Genomic DNA, 18,551 nt, shown 5'->3' with positions numbered 1-18,551 from the left:
TGTTTCTTTGTGGGGGGAGGAGTTTAGCCCGCTGAGTAAATAGACCCAAATCAGAGGTTGGACTTTTCTACATTTATCAGCTGCAACAAAAGATCTTTTTTTTTAAGGTTATGTTTCTTTATAGATCCTTAGCAATGTGTCTATATGTGGAGGAAGCTGTAAATTCAGGATTTACAATGAGTGCAGAATCAAAAATACCAAAGACAATAAGTCTAAATCTCCACTCTACAAATAACATTTTCCCTCTATGACATCCACAGACATTCCCCCATAAAGACTGCTACAACATGGCTCATGGGTTGCTATGTAAAAATTAAACTGGTGCACAATTTATAAAACTAAAGGGTATATTTAATTTAAAAAAAAAAAAGTATCTCCACTGCAGCCAGTTAAGACAGGTTGTAGCAAAAACAGGGGCTCATCTGGGATGCAGAGGAGCATAACAGCAATGCTCAGCAATATGGCTATAGGTCCATCTCTGACCTTTAACACCTGCTAGTGGTCTGATTGGGATGAAGCGACAGAGCCATCGATTGGAGATGATATAGCAGAGAGGCTCTGAGCCAAGAGTTCAAACCTCTCCGTTTTATCACATCTCCCTCTCGCCTCAAAACGTTTCCTGATTCCCAATCGGCTCTGCTCCAGAACAGAAAGGTCTGCATGGTTTGTTTCAGGGGCATCAATAGTCCAGGGTAATGGATGTTGAGAGAGGGCCTCTGATAAGTACATCTTCAGTTTTTGTTTTATTTTCTTTTTTCCTGAACATTTTCTTGCCCTCTCTCACATCTACATTTCCCTTCCTCTATGTCTTACAGTGTTAACAGCGGCTGTATCTGCAGTGATTTTACCTGCATGTTACCTCTTCATATATCAATCAATAATCATGCTCTGCAGTGTGGTTATTGATTTGTTGCCGTAAAACCTACCCACACCTTTTCACCCATACACTGACTGTCCAAACACATCTGAGCCAGCAGAAGGTGACGTAGACATCTGGATGGCGCAGTCGGTGTATGGTGAGAGTAAAATCTTTGGATGTACAGGAACAGCATCCTCCTCTGCACCTGCCTCAACAAATCCCCTTCCGCTTGTCAGTTTTAGAGCCGCTTGCCGCAGCAGCGCGTCCTTTACCTTCTGACCGATGTGTGTTTGGCTTGATGGCAGTAACGGCTCCGGGACATCAGAGGATCTCTTCTGGAAGCTGGACGCCCTTCAGACTTTCATCAGAGACTTGCACTGGCCGGAGGAGGAGTTTGCCAAACACCTCGAGAACCGCATCAGGCTCATGTCGAGCAACATGATAGAGAACTGCGTCAAGAGGTATAAAAAAAAAAGACTTGCAGTGCTTTATAGATATTTGCTTTTTTTTTTTTCATTTAACAGCGAAAGTGGGAGTTTTATTGGGATTTAAAGGGATGGAACAACAAAAAAGTTCACAACTATGAAGTTAAACCAAAAGTTATGCATAATTTCTGGGCATTTTTTTTAAACATTTTTCTTTGATCTCCCTTTGCAAATATTGTGTAAAATCAACTTTTGCTGCTGGTCTGATACTAGCTTTGCACTTTCTTTGTAAATTAGCTCTAATGATGATTTTCCCTCATCTTAGATAATCCCATGAGACACCGTGCTTTGATTGAGTAACAGTTTAATTGAGCTTTGGTTAAAAAAAACAGCCAAAGTCAAACAAGTTGTCACTAAAATATGCCAAGAGTTGAAGCCGCAGGAGTTCTCTAAGGGTTGCACTACTTCCTATCTTTGTTCTGCCACGTCTGAAGTTATAATCTGACACAGACATAAAAGTCAAATGGCACCAAGGAAAACACACAAACATGAAGGATGATGATACAAAAGCATAGAAAATGAAGAAATACAGAAAATCCCACAGTAAGAATCACTAAAGTTCAGGCAGATTGGCTGCATAGCAATTCCCTCATCTTGTCAGATTCTTATTCACATTGAGGTCTGGGCTTTGACTGGGCCATTCTAACACATTAATATGCTTTGCTCTAAGCAATTCAGTTGTAACTCTTATTGTACATTTGTGGTCACATGAAATCTAAATAAAATACTTAAAATAGAAGTTTGTGGTTGTAATGTGACAGAATGGAAAAGTGCTAACAGGATTTGAACATGTTTGCAAGGCACTGAGTTATACACATCAGCATTTTAGTCAAGTACATTATCTTTTGCTTGCATTTCAGGACCAGAATGGCATTTGAGTCCAAGCTGACAAAGAGTAGTAAGACCACAGACTTCCGTATTTCTCCATCTTTATGCACCATGTTCAATGTGATGGTGGACGCCAAGGACCAATCAGCCAAACTATGTGCCATGGAGATGGGCCAAGAGGTAAAACCTCCCACTGATGTATTCATGAGATGTTGAAGAGTCATGTTCTATGTTCTGAGTCCACTTTAATTAACTTTTTTTTTTTTCATTTGTATTTTATCTTATGTAGAAACAGTTACACTCCCAGATAGATGAATTGATTGAGGAGAGTGTGAAGGACATGATCCAACTTCTGGTTGCAAAGGTACAAAATTCATTTATTATTTTGTAAACAATGTAAACATATAAAAAATTAAGAAAATTTTAAAAATATATGAAAGATTTGCTTCTAAATCTTCTCTTTTGTTTGTCAGTTTGTCGCTATTCTAGAGGGAGTGTTGGCCAAAATTTCCAGATACGATGAAGGAACTCTCTTTTCGTCTTTCCTCTCTTTCACGGTGAGATGAGGCTTCAACACCTCAAACTTTTACTCCTCACAAAGAATAACATTGGAAATTGATTTTATTTTGCAAGATAAAAACGCCACATATGACCTGCAAGAAGTTATGTCCAGGATGTAGTCAATAAACTATTTCCTGCTCTGAAGTTTAAAGCACAACAAAAATTATTAGTTTTTTTTTTTTTTTTTTTTTTTTTTTTTTTTTTTAAGTGTTGTTTTTAAACTGGATACATCAAACATGATGTGGAAAATCAAGTAGCGAACCAAGTCAGGAAATTATTTCACAAGTAATGAAGCCACCATATAAGTAAGTTAAACGCTGTTCAGTTGAATTTAGATGGGGTTATTTGGACCCCACAAGCTTTTACGAGTATTTCTTTTTCTGTTGTTTTGGGAACTGACGGTCTGATGGCAAGAGAGAAAGCAGAGAAACCGTAACACAAAGCTAAGAAAAACTAGAAGGAAAGAGAGACTGTTTAGCAAAACTACTTGGGAAGAATTTGTTTGGGAAAATGCACAAAATGACAGAGTATGCAGGAAAGAGACATATCTCAACAGAAACACAGTGGCTAAAGTATTTTTGATTGGGGAAAAAATGGATACAAAGAAATTATACACAACCCTAATTTTTGCAGTAGCCCTGGCAGCAATTTCAGTCAAGAATAAAGACATACCTAGACAGAGAAACACTGAACCAGTAGTACTTTCTACAGGAAACATAAAAAAAGTCACACAACTCCTCCTCTTAGTTTTGTCAACTGACTCTGTCATCAATTGCTAACTTCTTGAAAAAGCCCACAGGTGTTTTCATTTATATAAATGAGACCAAGAGCAAATTTTCAGCAAATTATCCAACACTTAAAATAAGATTTGTTGTCGTTTGCGCCTTTGGACGTGTAAGATATTTGTAGGATCTCTGGTATTTGTTGCTGGAGAACGGCGGGTTTGTTAAAACTATGCTCATAGTTCTCAAACTAGTGCAACACAAATGATAATGCCAACATTCTCGAGTAGTGTCTGACAGATTTTGTTCTTATTTCAGGTGAAAGCTGCCTCAAAATATGTGGATGTACCTGTAAGTTCAGTAGCATCACCGTTTTATGTTTATGACTTTATGTTGTTGCTGCCTCTCTGAAAACCGTCCAGTGGCACCCGTTGTGTTCCAGTGTGGAGTCGTCTGCTGAGTCATGACAGTGCTGTGCCTCTGTTTTCACAGAAACCTGGGATGGACGTGGCAGATGGCTACGTGACCTTTATGCGCCACTCTCAGGACATGCTCCGTGAAAAGGTCAATGAGGAGGTGTATATAGAAAGGTTATTTGATGTAAGTAAGATGCCGTCTCCTCCTCTCAGTAAAAGGGAGGGACCTACCAAAATGTGGCAAAACAACAGGGCAGAGAGGGATAAGTCCCATTTTGAGACCAGGAAGTGTGCTTCAGCCTGGTGGAAGAGGCTTTTCTGATCCTCTCTACATCTCTTCTCTCTGCTTCTCTCTCTTGTTCTGTCTCTTTTCTCTGTAAATCACAGCTGCCCTCTGCATTCTGATGTGCATTGCCACAGTGCTTTTGGGCCTTTGTGTATTTAAAAAAAAAAAAAAACTTTACTTACAAAGAGTCCATAAAAGCATCGTCTAAAAAAGGATTATCTGAAGCAGTGCTCTCTGTGGGAAAACCAAAACAAACAAAATAAACAAGACAGAACTCTCTTTAGTGCTCTAATGCCAGGACACCAACTAATAGATAAGATTTTCTTTCACTCCAACACTCCCAGGTTTCAAACATTATGGCACGAATTATATTAGGTGACACTGCAGGGTGTCTCACATAATGGTGGCCAATTCAGAGGCTAACATATCTGATAGCCTTTATCTGTCAGAGCAATGGTTCCCAACCCGAGGCTCCAAATATATTATATAAAGGGTCATTAAAGCAGAAAATACAAGAGAAAGGAATGCAGGCTCCTAGTGAGTCCCAGTCGGATGCTTTATAGAAATCAGTGCCATGTACAAAACACGTCTAAAAACTCAGTAGCTTTAAAGTTCAGTAAAATCTCTACATATTGTCAGGTTTATATTTATTATATTTGTGCTGTAATTCTACGTTACTCTACCATAACATTTCTAATCCTCTCATCTCCATTTATATAACAGTGACAACATTTTGACTTAATAGAAGTTTCTACCTTAATCTTCTGCTGTAAAGACAATGCGCCGCTTAAAACAATAGCTTACAGCTTCTTGATTTGTTTCCAAACATAAAAAACGAAAGCTAACATGCAGTGGCTTTTTACCATTAACAACTATCGGTTCTAAATTCATTTCACTTGGGTTGAAATAATAATAATAAAAAACATTACTTGGTCTTTGCCAGTTTTTTTTTGTATGAATTTAGTTGGTTTATGTTTTCTTAGTTTACATAAGCTTCTTGTAATTCCAGAAGTTACTCAGATATTTTAATGTTTCTATAATCAAAAAAACAAAACAAGCGTAAGGAATTTATAGCGTAAGGTCAACCATTAAGACTACATTTGTAGTTATTGTCAAATTTAGAGTTCTTTCATAAAATCTTGTTTTTTGAAAACACGTCATCAAACAAAACTGCCACATCAATTAAAGACAACATATGTGGTGTTTTACTTTGATCATTTGGCTTGAAACACATATTTCAGTGCAGTTCCAGGTCACGGTTTGTGAAAAAACATAAGGGAAATGTTGTTCTGCTTGATGAATTTAGCATCTTTCTCCGAACGTTGTGCTACGAAACATTGGTAGCTATCACATGACCCTGGGAGGCGAGGAGATACATCACTTCACACAGTCTCTATTTCACTCTAAATAAATGAACACTAGTTGTTTTTTATTAATTTTTTTAAGGGAAACACAGATTTATTAAAATGTACATCTTCTACAGCACAGGTATGCAAACTGCATACACAAAAATAGGGGTTTTAAAATGTTAGCTGCACAAAATGTAGCTGTTAGTTGGGCATAATAACACTGTGTGTGTTGCTGACATAAAATCAAAGACTATACACCGACATCAGGTTGTGAGGTTAATCCAGGGGGCGACATAGATAGATTTAAAAATGCCTTTATTGGCATCCTGATCCAATTTACTATGTGGACAGAGACAAAGTGAAATATTAAGCACCCTTCACGCTTACTCCAACCGTAACTGCAAACAAATGAATGGAGACAATGAACCATGAATAAAAGCATCTCATGCAACACGGGAAATAAGACACACACTCTTGATGAACTCCTATTTGTCTCAAAATATTTGATTTGATATTTGATACAGCCTTCCCTGAATAAAGCGAAGCTGCATTAACACAATTTAAAGTTCAACAAAATAGTTTCCAGACTTCTCTGTTTTACATTTGTCAGCTCACTGAGCTGAAAACCCTCCTCTGTTTTTTTAGCAGCTGGCCTCTCACCTGCTCACTGCCTGCAGGTTCCAAATGAATAAATTATGTGTACACAGAAAAACACACCTGTTGCTCCAAAATGAAAATATTTCTATATGGAAGACCTTATAGCATGCTTATGTAAATGTTTATTTAAGAGCCAGTTGAACCTGATCTGCTGAAAGGATGTTCCAGATTTTAAATTCTGCATTATATGCCCATCCATGCCCATAGACATGTATATTAATAGGTACAATTACGTTTCACAAACTGTGCTTTAAATATTTAAGTGTGTAGTTAATTCATTCAGCCCTCTGGGAACTGCAGTCTTGTGTTTTGGCCATTCATCAGGATGCCTGGTGCAGTAAGGAGATGTCAGTCGGTTTTACATTTTTACTCTTTTTCTCTAAAACTAACTATGAAAATATTTTTTTTTATCATTTCCAGTTTATTGTGAAGTTTATTGTTACATTATTTGTTTGTTTTTTTAAATATTTTATAGTGCAGAATATCAAATGAATTGTTTTTTTAGTTGAGTACAGGTAGACGGAGTTTTTTACAAACATTTTAGACCATTATTTATTTATATTTTTTCCAAAAACTTCTTGCTATGATTCCCTTAAAGTTTTTTTTTTTTTTTGTGGTTGCTTTTCCCCTGATTTACAATCCAAGCATCTGAATGTGGCAGCATGTCATGCTTAAAAGAATAAGACAATCTGACAAATGGAGAACAAAAATAAAATATGTCAGGCATAAATGCTAAAGCATAAGAAAAGTATCTGAAGGGCATGTCTTTAAAAAAATATATATACAAGATAAAAAATCTCCAGCAAAGTCATTTGTCAAGATTTCAGCCAATATGGCATTTAAGAACGACCTTGTTGGTGTTAAAATACTCCATTATGTCTGTCAGACTTGTTTACTTCATGTATTCAACCATAGAAATAGGAATAAAGCGTGCCTTTGTGACAGGCTGCTGCTAACTAAGAGTCTAAAGATCCAATTTAAACTTGACTCTTTGTGAGGTTGTCTCTGGACAAACTGTTGGTTCTTCTTTTAACGCCGGGATGATTCATAGGTCAGAGTTAAGTGCGTTAATAAATAAAAGGGTCAGGTGCTGAACCTAAACACGAAAAAACAGAGAGCAATTCAAGACAAACTGAAAGATTTTCAGAAAGCCGGAAGAAATATCGATCCTAAACACTTTATAAGATTACATGAAAGTCTGGCTCCCTGGGAAAATATAAAGTGATTACTTTTTTTTTTTCTTTTGTTTTTAACAAATTGTCCCACTGGCTCCCAGCTGTGCTTTAAAATTAAATTAAGGCCATTTGAAATGGGACCCACACTCAGATTAAAGATTATACAACAGAACAGACTCGTACTAGTCACAGTGACTTGCAAAAGTTTTTATGCGTCTTAAATTATTTCATGATTTGTCACACCATGGCCTCAAAGCTTAATGTTTCTATGATGATGATTAAGTGTTGTGGACCGACGTAAAGCCGTACGTAGCTGGGAGAATCTGTTGGCAGGCCAAATACTGGTAGTGCACTCCACAACTTTTGCCTTTATGGAAAAGCAACAAGAAGAACGACGAAGTAAATGACAAGAGCTTTCTTTTGTTTTCACCTAACTAGAGCATTCAGTCTGTTCCAGCTGAAAAAAAAAAAAACAACATCCCCGTAGCATGATAATGTCACAATACATTGTGTACGTCACATTAAAACCTAGTAAAACAAATCAAATTTTGCTGTTGTTATGTAACAAAATGCGGAGAAGGCTCAATGGAAACTTGCCACAAGCCGAATGAGTTGGGAACCAGTGTCTAGCAGAGAGAGCACTGTCTTAACAAACATAATCCTGACGGGATACATTGGCAGAAATGTGTCCTCCATGTGTGATTTCGGTTGACACATACTGCTGTGACGTGTGTGCTTCATGTCATTCAGTGACTGTTTGTACAGAGCGGCGTCTGCTCAGGTGTGTGACAGCTCTGTGGGTGGACACTTTTCTCTGTGAGGCAGTGGCGTGGACGTCTAATGTCTGACAGACGCTCAGAAGGCCCCCTTTGGTTTTCTATTTCTGTGTTGGCTGTAGAAGAAGGAGTCCTGTGCCAGACAAACTTGATTGTTTTTTTTATTTTTTTTGTTTGTTTGTTTGTTTTTTTTTTGTTTTTTTTTTGTCCTGGCACAAGGCACAAAGCTGTTGTGAAGTGGGTCTGCTTTTCGTCTTTGAGGTCCCCACGGGGTTACCATGTCTCTCTGTGTTTCATCACTGTTTTCTTTAAATGTGGCGTTTTACCCTTTGTGTCCTCTGTGTGGCCCCAGAGTGCTCTGAAGTCCCACCGAGCACTGTCATGTCGAGTCAAAAGATTTCTCTAAGCTGTGAACATGTCAGTTATGGCACATTTAAACTGCATGTTAACTAAGCTTTTCTGTTTTTTGCTCCTCTTTTGAATCAGATGCATGCCTCTCGACTCATCTGCATGCACAGAAAAGTCATTCCTTGTTGCTGCAAAGGCTCTACTTTATCTGTCTTTCTTTCACTAATTTATTTCAATCCTTTTTAATCTCCTCTTTTCTGATTAACACCATTCCTGCTGCCTCCTTCTGTAAAGGAAAAAAAAAAAAAAAAGTGGCACTTATCTCTAGTGTTGCGTTGCGTTGTTTTATCACATTATGTTGGTTGGCATGATTTTTAGAGTCAAATAATCTTCCTGTGTACATCTTCTAGCATGACCCTCCTCCTCAGAGCTCTGCCTCATTTGCACATAGAGCAGCCTTCCTTAGCACGTCTTCTGCGAGGTCTGCATGCACTGCACGCTCAACTCGACTGTGAAGTGGACAGGCATCTGCACCTGATCTAAACAAAACCCTCAGCTAAACAAAAAACATGCAACCTGACAACCTGTTAACTCCACACACTTCTAATTCGGGCCTTTTCCGCTCCTGCATTCCTGCCTATTCACAGGTTTAAAGTTGATTTTTTTTTTCTTTTTTTCTTAAAGGTATGATTTACCGTTTCTATCAGAGATGTGTGCTGTTCTCTGGGAAGCAATGAGCCGAAGCAAACCGCAGAAAGAAAAAAAAAATAAAACAGCTCCAAGAAAACAGCACCCTGCTCCCCTCTGCCTGCTAACCATTTACTCACTCTCATCCTATTTTCTTTCGCTAATGAACTCCTATCACGAGTATAATTTCATTTTCCCCCGCAGTTGTTTCGTATCTGCTGTGTCGGGCGTTTCCGACGCAGCTCAGCATTTCCACTTGAATAAATTATAAATAAAGGCTAAGTAATTGCCTTCAGGAATAGATGGGCCATGCAGATTTCTTTTTTCTTTTTTTTTTTTTTTTTTACAAAATATTGATTTCAACATTTTCTAGGAGTTCAAAAGGTAATTGCAGTTTAAAAAACACATGATTCTTTTAGCACTTTTACAACTTGCTTCTGTTTTGCCAACTCCCTCCAGCGGGCGCAGAATCAGTGAGCACCTTTAAGAAGCTCTTTCTGAGTCATCTGTGAGGACTTTTTGGGGAAATAATAACTAGAACAACCAGTTTTATTTGTAGTAGAAGCTGAGAGACAGTCAAGTTTTTTGTTTTTGTTTTTTTGTAATTTATCTGCAGTTAGCGTAGAACATTCTTTATAGTTGTTGACAACCCTGGAAAAGATGTGAAAATCAGCTTTTATATAAATGTGTTTTTTATTGCAGTATTTTTATAAGTAATCTTATATTAAGAAATTTTTTTTTAAATATCAGATTATGTATACACTCTGAAAAGTTTTTTTTTTTTTTTTTCATCAGTAACATTTCAGAAGGTGGGACCGTAAGGCAGAGATTTATTTTGAATAGAAATTGAATAGATTGACCAGCAGCCTGCACCTGCTCTTAAGCTTTTGTCTCGCTGTTTTTCTACAAGATTGAAGAAAGATAAAGGCTAAAGAAGAAGGTTGATTTTACGTCTGGTGAAGCATTTTCATCAAGATTTGGGTCACTGCAATGTAAATTACCCCGATAATTACCTGCTTTCAGTTTTTTCCGTTGGAGTCCACCAGAACTGTACTTAAATTCTCCTGGCATTTCAAAGAGCTCATGATGCCATGAGAGACTTTGGAAGGCAAACAGGCCCACAGCATCACAGATCCTCATACATGCTTAGCAATGGGCATGGGATTCGCGTGCACATTTTCATCTTTTGCATCAAACCTGATCTACCAGGGCTAATTTGTCCTGGTGATCTAAGTACCTTTAAGCTAATCTCCAAATGGTTTTGTTTGTAATGATCAGACAAAGAGGGCTGGTTCTTGGCATGCTTCCCAATCCAATAGTTAGTATGGATATAGTGTTTGGATATTTAGATAGTATGGAGTTTGTGTAAATTCAAGATGCCACTCTTTGCTGCAGTTTCAACACACCAGAACACGAACCGGTACTGGAAAAGAGGTTTTTTATTTATTTGTTTGTTTTTGTTTTTTTTTGGAAAACCGTAATACAAACGAAGGGACTTCCACTGACAGGAAGCAGGAAGGCGTCCTCTAAAAGTCTAAACTAACTTTCTGCTTTTCCGTGCAAGAGATTTTAGTGCTCCAACTGTGAGTTTTGAAGATGTCTTTAACCTCCCTTATTGTGTGCTGTGGAAAGATACATTTGGGTTTTTGTCCAGCCTTGTTTGCCACCTTTCCAGTTTATACATGTTTTAATTATTGGTCTAACTGTAGAAAAGGGCACATTTGGATGAGTGACTTATTTCTTGTCATTATTTCCTGACCCACGGTGAGCAACACACACCTGCCTTACTTTAAATAGACTGTTCTCTGGTCTTTCCCATTTTGAAGTTGTTAGTTGCATAATATTCTGCAACATTGTCAATGTTAGTGAATAGTATGGTAAAAAAAAAAAAAAAGATTAATGAATCCTTTCAAACTCTCTTTTACACCTAAATAAAGTGAAGTCCAAATTACTGACAATTATTCAGTCGCATTTACTATGTAGGAATTAGCGTGCTACCAGTTTTCTTTTAAATTACGGTGGATTTTCTAAGTGAATTATTACACTAAAATTAAATGTTTAAAGTGTTTTTCATTATAAAATCATCATACTGCAGTTAAAGACGAATTCATTCAAGGTTTGCTATTCATATCCTTACCAGGGGTGTCAATAAGTGTAGGCAGCATTGTGACTGGATCCTTTTCCAATGTTTTCGTTTTGTAAATTTCTTTGGTAGTAGCTAAAACCTTCAGTTAAATAATTTTCAGTAGCTGCTCAATCGGGCTTTTAAGACTTCATGAAAGACTCACTTTGACATTTAAAAAATGCACATATTTCTGAGCCGGATTATATATACTCTCCTCGACTTCTGTCTGTCTTATATCCGAGGCTGGATCCAGGACACACTGGCTTAGTTTATACATAAACAAGAAAATGGCCAATCTGTCTCCACCCAGCAGTAACCAAATCCTCCAACTGGGCCGTAAGCTCTTATTGTGTAATCACTGCTGCGCTGAACTATTTCGGAGTAACAATCTGGAGCTTCTTCCTTGGAGACTGTATGGAGTGGATCAAAGAAACTGCAAGCTTCTGGAAGGATTTTGTTACTTTTTGGGCAGAGCTGGGCTCAAACTAAGCCACCTAAAAGCACCAGGGATCAGAGCTTCAGCATCTTCTAATTTATCAAAATGAACCAAACATGCTGTTTCTGGAAATACAGCTAATCCCATGCTTCAAGTTGGCAACAAAGATGGAGTAGGTTCAGCAGTTTCCTTGAGAAATGTCTGTCTTGTTGCTACAAAGTGTGCAGTTTCTGCACCCAGACCTCAATGTGCAGACACACTGAATTTTAACCATGTCCATAATAATTTATTTACTACTCAAACACTACAGCAGTGATGGTAAATACGTACAAGTCATACATATAAACAGATTTTAGGAATTGTCCATGTTAAAAGCAAATGGAGACAAAAGTTGATCTGAGGCTTATAATCAGCAGACAACATCTTACCTGCTGTGTACTTTGACTCTATACCTGAAAATGTTCTTACCTCCGCTAAAGCTAATATTTGATGCAATATGTTGGTTTTCTTGGATGGAAATCGATTCTGACATTTTGGAATATATTTGAATCAATCTGGATTCTTTGATCAGAACATAACCATGACATTGAAATGAGTTGCAGTTGTCATAAGATACCTGACATTTGTTCTGGAACTAGCTGTACTCTGATTAGCCATTAGCTCAACTCTCCAGGCAGAACCTTTTGATGTTTCTCCAAGCTCAGATGGGAGTTGCTGCTGCAAACTCTGCAGCCTGAATAAAATCAATCTATCTTGTTTAGCAGTTAGGTGAAAGTCAGAGATATCTCTGACCTTCTGTAAGAGATAACACTTTACCCTATGCTACAAAATTGGTTCAACATATCTCTCAATTTTGGCAAAGAGTTTGGCAAAACTAACTCAAACAGTGCCATCAAATGATAATTCTCTGTCACTGCTTTACCAGGCATTTGTCACCGCAGAAGCTGAGCTGCGACAGATATTTTGGGATACTTTGAAAAGATTCTGTCACATAAACATTGCAGCTCTCACATGTCCTTTGCATTGCGCATGTGGGACCTTTGCCACAGCATTTACACGACCGCTCCTGAATAAATATAAGACAAAAGAAATGCACAGTCTGTGCTGATGAATATTAATTTGCCTCATCATGCTGGATGCTTGAAAGTGGAATTAAAACTGATAACTTTATTTATCTTTTGATCAGTTTGGTTAAGAGCTTTCTGACCATTTGAGGGTATTTATTCTAGGACAGCCAGTTCATCTTTAAATAAGAAAAGAAAAAAAAAATGATGTCACAGCAAAAGTAACATTTTGACAGAGGAATATTACGAATGGTGCTTATCCATATAACGGGAACACATGAAAAGTGATCGTCGTACTAAATCCGGCTGCTTTAAATATTCTTTGCACAGAGACAACAGATGAAAAATAATCTTTTGGATAATTATGGCACGTCTAGAAAATTTTTTAATTAATGTGCATAGTCTCTACCAAATAAATTAACTTAAATTATCAACAAAGGTAAAACCAATGCAGTCCAAAAAGCAAATGCATTGCCTTTTAGTTATTTTTATTGCCATCCAGACTTATAATATTACATTTAAATTACCCTGCTCCAGAGTAGCTTAGCTACCATAGCAACAAAGCCAGCTAAGAAGTGAAGCCACGGTGTTGTGGTACTGAAAATCCTGACTCTATTTGGATAGACCACTAATTCTGCTTTGAAGCCCAGCCCCCTGATATCATCTGAGAACAAAGTGACATATTATGAAACATTGTTTTCTCAACCTACTGAAGATGACGACAAAGAGACACAGCAGCTAACTTGAACTTCTTGAGTTTCTTTACATTTCTTTAAAAGATGCCATTTGTCCCATTTTTACTTTAGTTTTGGCATGTGTTGCTGTTTTTTTTTTGTTTTTTTTTAGTTTTCTGTGGCTTCTTCTTTTAATGACAATGTTGCATCTAATTGTGGCTAATTTCTAATCAGCTTTCTTCATTTGTAATAGCACCAATTCACAACAATTTGTTTTCTAAAGTTGGGCTGCAGGACATTAGAAATCTTGCGATGGAGATAATATTAGTAATTTCTCCAATGACAATATCAGGTGTGGAAAAAAAGCCTATTTTCTTCTTTCCTCTCTTTCTGATCTGTGCTCCCATCACTCTTCAGCATTTTATTCAATGTCCATGTGTCCAGTGCTCCCATAAGGCTGAGTTCAGTTGGTTAAGTTTCACATTAATATGCAACATAAAATTATATACCAATTGGAATATACTACACAACAATTATTGCATTTCAAACAATCCTTTGCGATGTGAATATTGCACCTCGATATTGCGATCCTGATGTCTGTAGTATATCGTCCAACCTTGATATTAAGGAACTTTAAAAATACATAAAACTATGAAGTGAAACTGAGCTCATTGTTAAACTTACAGAAAGTTGGTTAAGTAAGCCTGGTTACAGTCAGGGAGGACTGGAGAAAGAAAAACACAAACAGCCTGAGAAAGGAATATTTTCTCTGATAAAGAGGAACAAAGAGAGTAATCATGGCTTATTGTAGCAACATCTTTATTCAGTGGCTTAATTTAGGAAAGTCACAGCTAAGGACAGAAACACTACAGTAGGTGAGCCTTCTATGCAAAGAAACCCAAAGCCAGGAAATGCATGTAAAATCAGCAATAATATCTAATGTGCATGAAGAGGAGAAGATAGCAAAATGGGGAATGTGAGCAATATGTCCACCTTTCTACAGAGACGGCTCAGGATAAACTCTTAGTAATCTTTATCAGAAGTGAACATTAGAATCACTTGTTAAACATTTTGTGCAAATTCACCTCAGACTGGAAATTCTTTGTAACTACATGAGTCAGAAAAACACAGTTATCCCCAATCAGGCTTAATAAATATGCAAAATTTACACCAATTGTTTGCTCTATTTTCAAACTAACAATCTTTACTTAAATTAGCATTAGCTTGAAAGCAAAAACATAGCTTTTCATGTAATTGTAAATGAAGTCAGATAGTAAAGATTTAAGTCTTATGTTTTTGGTAATATACTAACAGAGTGTATATTTCTTGTAAGAGTCCCTTATTTTGCCTTTTTCCACTATTTACAGTCTGAGGTTTTATTAAAGCACACATAAGGTGCCCTGCAGAAGTACTCATATCCCTTGAACGCTTTCAGACTTTGTCACATTACAACAACAGACTTCAATGTATTTTATTAGGATTTTAAGTATTGGAATAATTTTATTCTTTGAAGAAAAGCATCCCTGCAGCATGATTCAGCCACCACCATGTAGTACCTCACGGTTCTGCCTGAGCCGTAGGGGAAGCCCAATAAAGACCTGGTCATTCAGGTCAGAGGAAAGCAATCTTAAACATTTTGCAATACATGTGCAGAAGAAAAAATAACACTGCACATCCTTATGAACGCAGTGGAGGCAGCATCATGCTCTGGGGATGCTTCTCTTCAACAGGGATTGGGAAGCTGCTCAAAGTTGATGGAATGATGGATTGTGCTAAAGGTGTTAGCGGATGCTAAACAGTTGGCACAATTGCAAAGAAAAATTAGCAACAAAAGTGCAAATTTGTTAGAAACACACCCCAACGCTGTAACTGCAACTGATGTTGGTTCTACAAAGTATTGAGTTGTGGGAGCTGAATGCAAATGCAAACAACACATTCTAGATCTTAATTTAGCTAAACCATTTTGAAACTATACTTTATCTTCCACTTCACAATTGTCTGCTTGTTATTGTTGGCATATCTGTAAAGTCAAGACAAAATACATTGAAGTTTGTGCTTATGTGGCACAATGTGGAAAAATGTTAAGAAATAAAAAATGTGTGCACTTGAACATTAACCTTGTAACGGATACTGTATGTGTATAGTTGTAGATGTGTGTCTTAAAGGTTAGTTCTACGTCATCATGGTGTCTTGAGCATGTGTGTGGGTGTGTGTTTTGCTGGAGAGTGTTGTGTTTATGTGTTTCAGCAATGGTACACTGCCACTATGAACCTGCTGGGGACCTGGCTCACCGAACGCATGGATCAGCAGCTCCACGTCTACCAGCTCAAGATCCTCATCAGGATCACAAAGGTGAGGCCAGAAACGCCTGGCAGGTGGGGGTCAGGGCGGGTTGGTGGCATCAGCGGCGCTCCGAGCTGACGGACCTCTTTTCTCCCCGCAGAAAAAGTACAGAGACTTCCGCCTACAAGGCGTCTTGGACTCCACCCTGAACAGCAAGATGTACGAGACGGTGCGCAACAGGCTGACCGTGGAGGAGGCCACTGCATCAGTGAGGGAAGGAGGCATGCAGGGCATCTCGATGAAGGACAGCGACGAGGAGGATGAAGAGGACTAGAGGCTGCGCACCGTCCCCCCGCAACCCCCCAGCCCGTCTGTCTGTCCAAAACCGCCCGTCTCTCCACCTCCCCCCCCCTCCTCCAGACTCTCCCCGTTCACACTTTTGACTTTAGCCTGGTTACTGATGCATGTACCAACTCAGATAGCCACTCTAGGACCTCTTTGTCAGCTCGACTTGCCTCTGAAGGAACTATTAAATATAAAGATAGAAATTATACAGAAAAAAAAAGTCTAAATAAAAATGTTAAAAAAATAACCATGATTGGCAGTTTAGCTGTGTCATGATAAAGATAGCACCTATCTTTGGTCTTCATTCATTTCTCTAAATTCATTTCTATGTGTTAACTAAGCAATATGGAGAACCATTTGTTTGAAAATGTTGAGTGAGATTAATCGGTGTGTCCCTGTCCAATGCAAACCTATATGGCGCTTCTTTGTCGTATTCTACATTCATTAATGGTACATTGTCGTGATGATGAGTGTGTGGACCCTTTTCTTTGTCTTGTCCGTTTTTAAGTGAATGCCAACTGCTTTGAACTGAAAATAATAATAAAAAAAATATATATAATAAACTGTATTTGTTTACGGCTGATCCAGATGAGCTGTCATCCGATCACTGTTGCTACCACCGACAGTAAGTCCAGAACCTGCATTTCCTATCATGTGTCGACGCTACGTGGTCTCACCTCGATTACTAAATTAGACGCGCTCCAACAGGAATCTTGAATTTCGAGTTGGTGTTCAGGAGATGCAATATGCCCATAGATCCATTTTGATAACTTGGAAGATTCTATTTTTATTTCAACATTTAAAAAAAAAAGAAAAAAAAAAACAAGGCCTAGAAACAGGTTCTATTTTAATTGAGTTGCACTTTTACAGACAAAAAAGAGCAAAAAGAATTTTTTTTATTGAAAAAAAAAAAAAAGAAAAAGTTGGTCTGTCTGTGTTCTGTAATTGTGTAGAATGAGATGTCTGGCATTTGTTTGGGTCTCACTGTTGTTTTGTATATATTATATAAATATATATAAATATAAAAATGCTGTACATTGCATTCTGAGCCATCTCTGCATGCCTGTGGGTTCCTACCCTCCCCCTAAATGCTTTCTGTTTTCTGTGTGAACTAGCTGGTGGATTCATTCTTGCTTTTTTGCCTTATGAAAGCCAACAGTTGTAATATGCAAGAGCTGTGGCCTCTAAATAAAAATTACTGTACATGTGCATCTTCTGTCCTGTTTAACAGCTTCGCCAAACACGACTGCAGACCGAACCAGTTGTACGTCAATACATTAGAATAGCTTGGGGAAAAAATAAAAAATAAATAAAAAAACAGGGATATGTTAAAGTAATTTATTTGAAAAAGTGAAACTCATTTGAGGGGAGTCCAGAGTGCAACCAGGGAACATTTGTGGCCCCGGGAATTATTCTATCACCAACCATACATCAACAGTTGGACAAGTTTTGCCAGCCATCACGGAAAGTTAATAGAGATGGACACATTTTTTCAGGTTAAGATTGTTACTGATAAAATTATTATGCTTAATTTAATAACCACACTTTTTTTTTAGAATTAATTTTAATTACATAACAGACTTGGTTTCATAAACCTGCCAAAATTACAGCTAGTATTTTTACTGTAACACTGTGACATATATATATATATATTTTTTTTTTGCAAAAAAAATAATAATAATAATAAAGAAAAAAAGAAGAGTTTTGTCTTGCCAGTATTTTCACTTTGCTGATGCTGGCCACCATACCTCATGCTCCCCTCTGTAAATCCGACCTCCCGAATGTGCTTTGCTTCACATTCATATCAGGACTGTTGTTCTTTTACTTGTTGCTTGGGCTCCTCTTTCTACTTTACAGTATTTTTTTAAATAGACATGTCAGCTTATGTAAATTCTGCAAATCATGCTAAAGGTTGGGTCTGCTTTTTCATGAGTTACTCTATCAGTGCAACAAGCCATGGAAGCGATTAGCATTTATGTCTGCTGAGGTATTAAGAAAGCACATGTTGCTTTAATAGCAGCTGTCAAGTTTGTGTCTCTAATCTTCCTTTGAAGGAATAGGTCAGTATGGGTTAGGGAAACCAAAGTCATTAACTCGGTACCATGTATATTATGTTTGGCAGTGCATGCAGGTCTCTGCTGGGAGAAAAATAACACATCCATAAAACTTTGAAGCATATGGAAGCATCAAATAAGTTCATTTTGCTCAAAAACCCATTTTCTGAAACATTTCTTCCTTCCACTAAACTTTTTATTGATACGCTTTGATACTGAACTTTAAATAGCTACCTTCTTCATCAATTATCTTTGATGAAGCAACATCACTTAAAAAAAAACACATTAGAAGGCTGAAGATGGCTTTTTTTTCAATTATCTTTACATTTTAAAACATTGCTCAGTTATTTAGCATTTTCTGTCAAAGTTATTCAGAGCTATAGTGGAGGGTTAAAGAGAAATCTGCTCCAAACGGAGCTTC

The 18,551-nt window shown here is 37.6% G+C and overlaps 1 protein-coding gene and 1 long non-coding RNA gene across 14 annotated transcripts in view; both read left to right on the top strand.

Moving 5' to 3' along the window:
- cadpsb (Ca2+-dependent activator protein for secretion b) overlaps positions 1–17,285 on the top strand; it is an 89,499-nt gene extending 72,214 nt beyond the window's left edge. For all 12 annotated transcript variants that reach the window (XM_016671338.1, XM_016671337.1, XM_016671344.1 and 9 more), the window contains 8 exons: positions 1,165–1,320; positions 2,205–2,352; positions 2,462–2,536; positions 2,646–2,729; positions 3,774–3,806; positions 3,948–4,055; positions 15,696–15,800; positions 15,892–17,285. In XM_016671338.1, the coding sequence (XP_016526824.1) occupies positions 1,165–1,320; positions 2,205–2,352; positions 2,462–2,536; positions 2,646–2,729; positions 3,774–3,806; positions 3,948–4,055; positions 15,696–15,800; positions 15,892–16,065 (883 nt within the window). In that variant the 3' untranslated portion in view covers positions 16,066–17,285. The remainder of the gene's footprint in view (positions 1–1,164; positions 1,321–2,204; positions 2,353–2,461; positions 2,537–2,645; positions 2,730–3,773; positions 3,807–3,947; positions 4,056–15,695; positions 15,801–15,891) is intronic.
- LOC107836194 (uncharacterized) lies at positions 6,708–15,370 on the top strand. Of its 2 annotated transcripts, XR_001662063.1 has the most exons (3): positions 6,708–11,984; positions 12,021–14,997; positions 15,029–15,370. It is a non-coding gene; the product is annotated as an uncharacterized LOC107836194 (long non-coding RNA). The 2 variants fall into 2 exon arrangements; XR_001662062.1 differs by having other exon boundaries at positions 6,708–14,997.
- Positions 17,286–18,551: the final 1,266 nt, after the last annotated feature.

Source organism: Poecilia formosa, unplaced genomic scaffold (assembly GCF_000485575.1).
Source record: "Poecilia formosa unplaced genomic scaffold, Poecilia_formosa-5.1.2 Scaffold2, whole genome shotgun sequence".
Lineage (NCBI taxonomy): Eukaryota > Metazoa > Chordata > Actinopteri > Cyprinodontiformes > Poeciliidae > Poecilia > Poecilia formosa.
The sequence above is the reverse complement of the archived record's forward strand: the minus strand, read 5'-3'. Positions and strand labels throughout refer to the sequence as shown.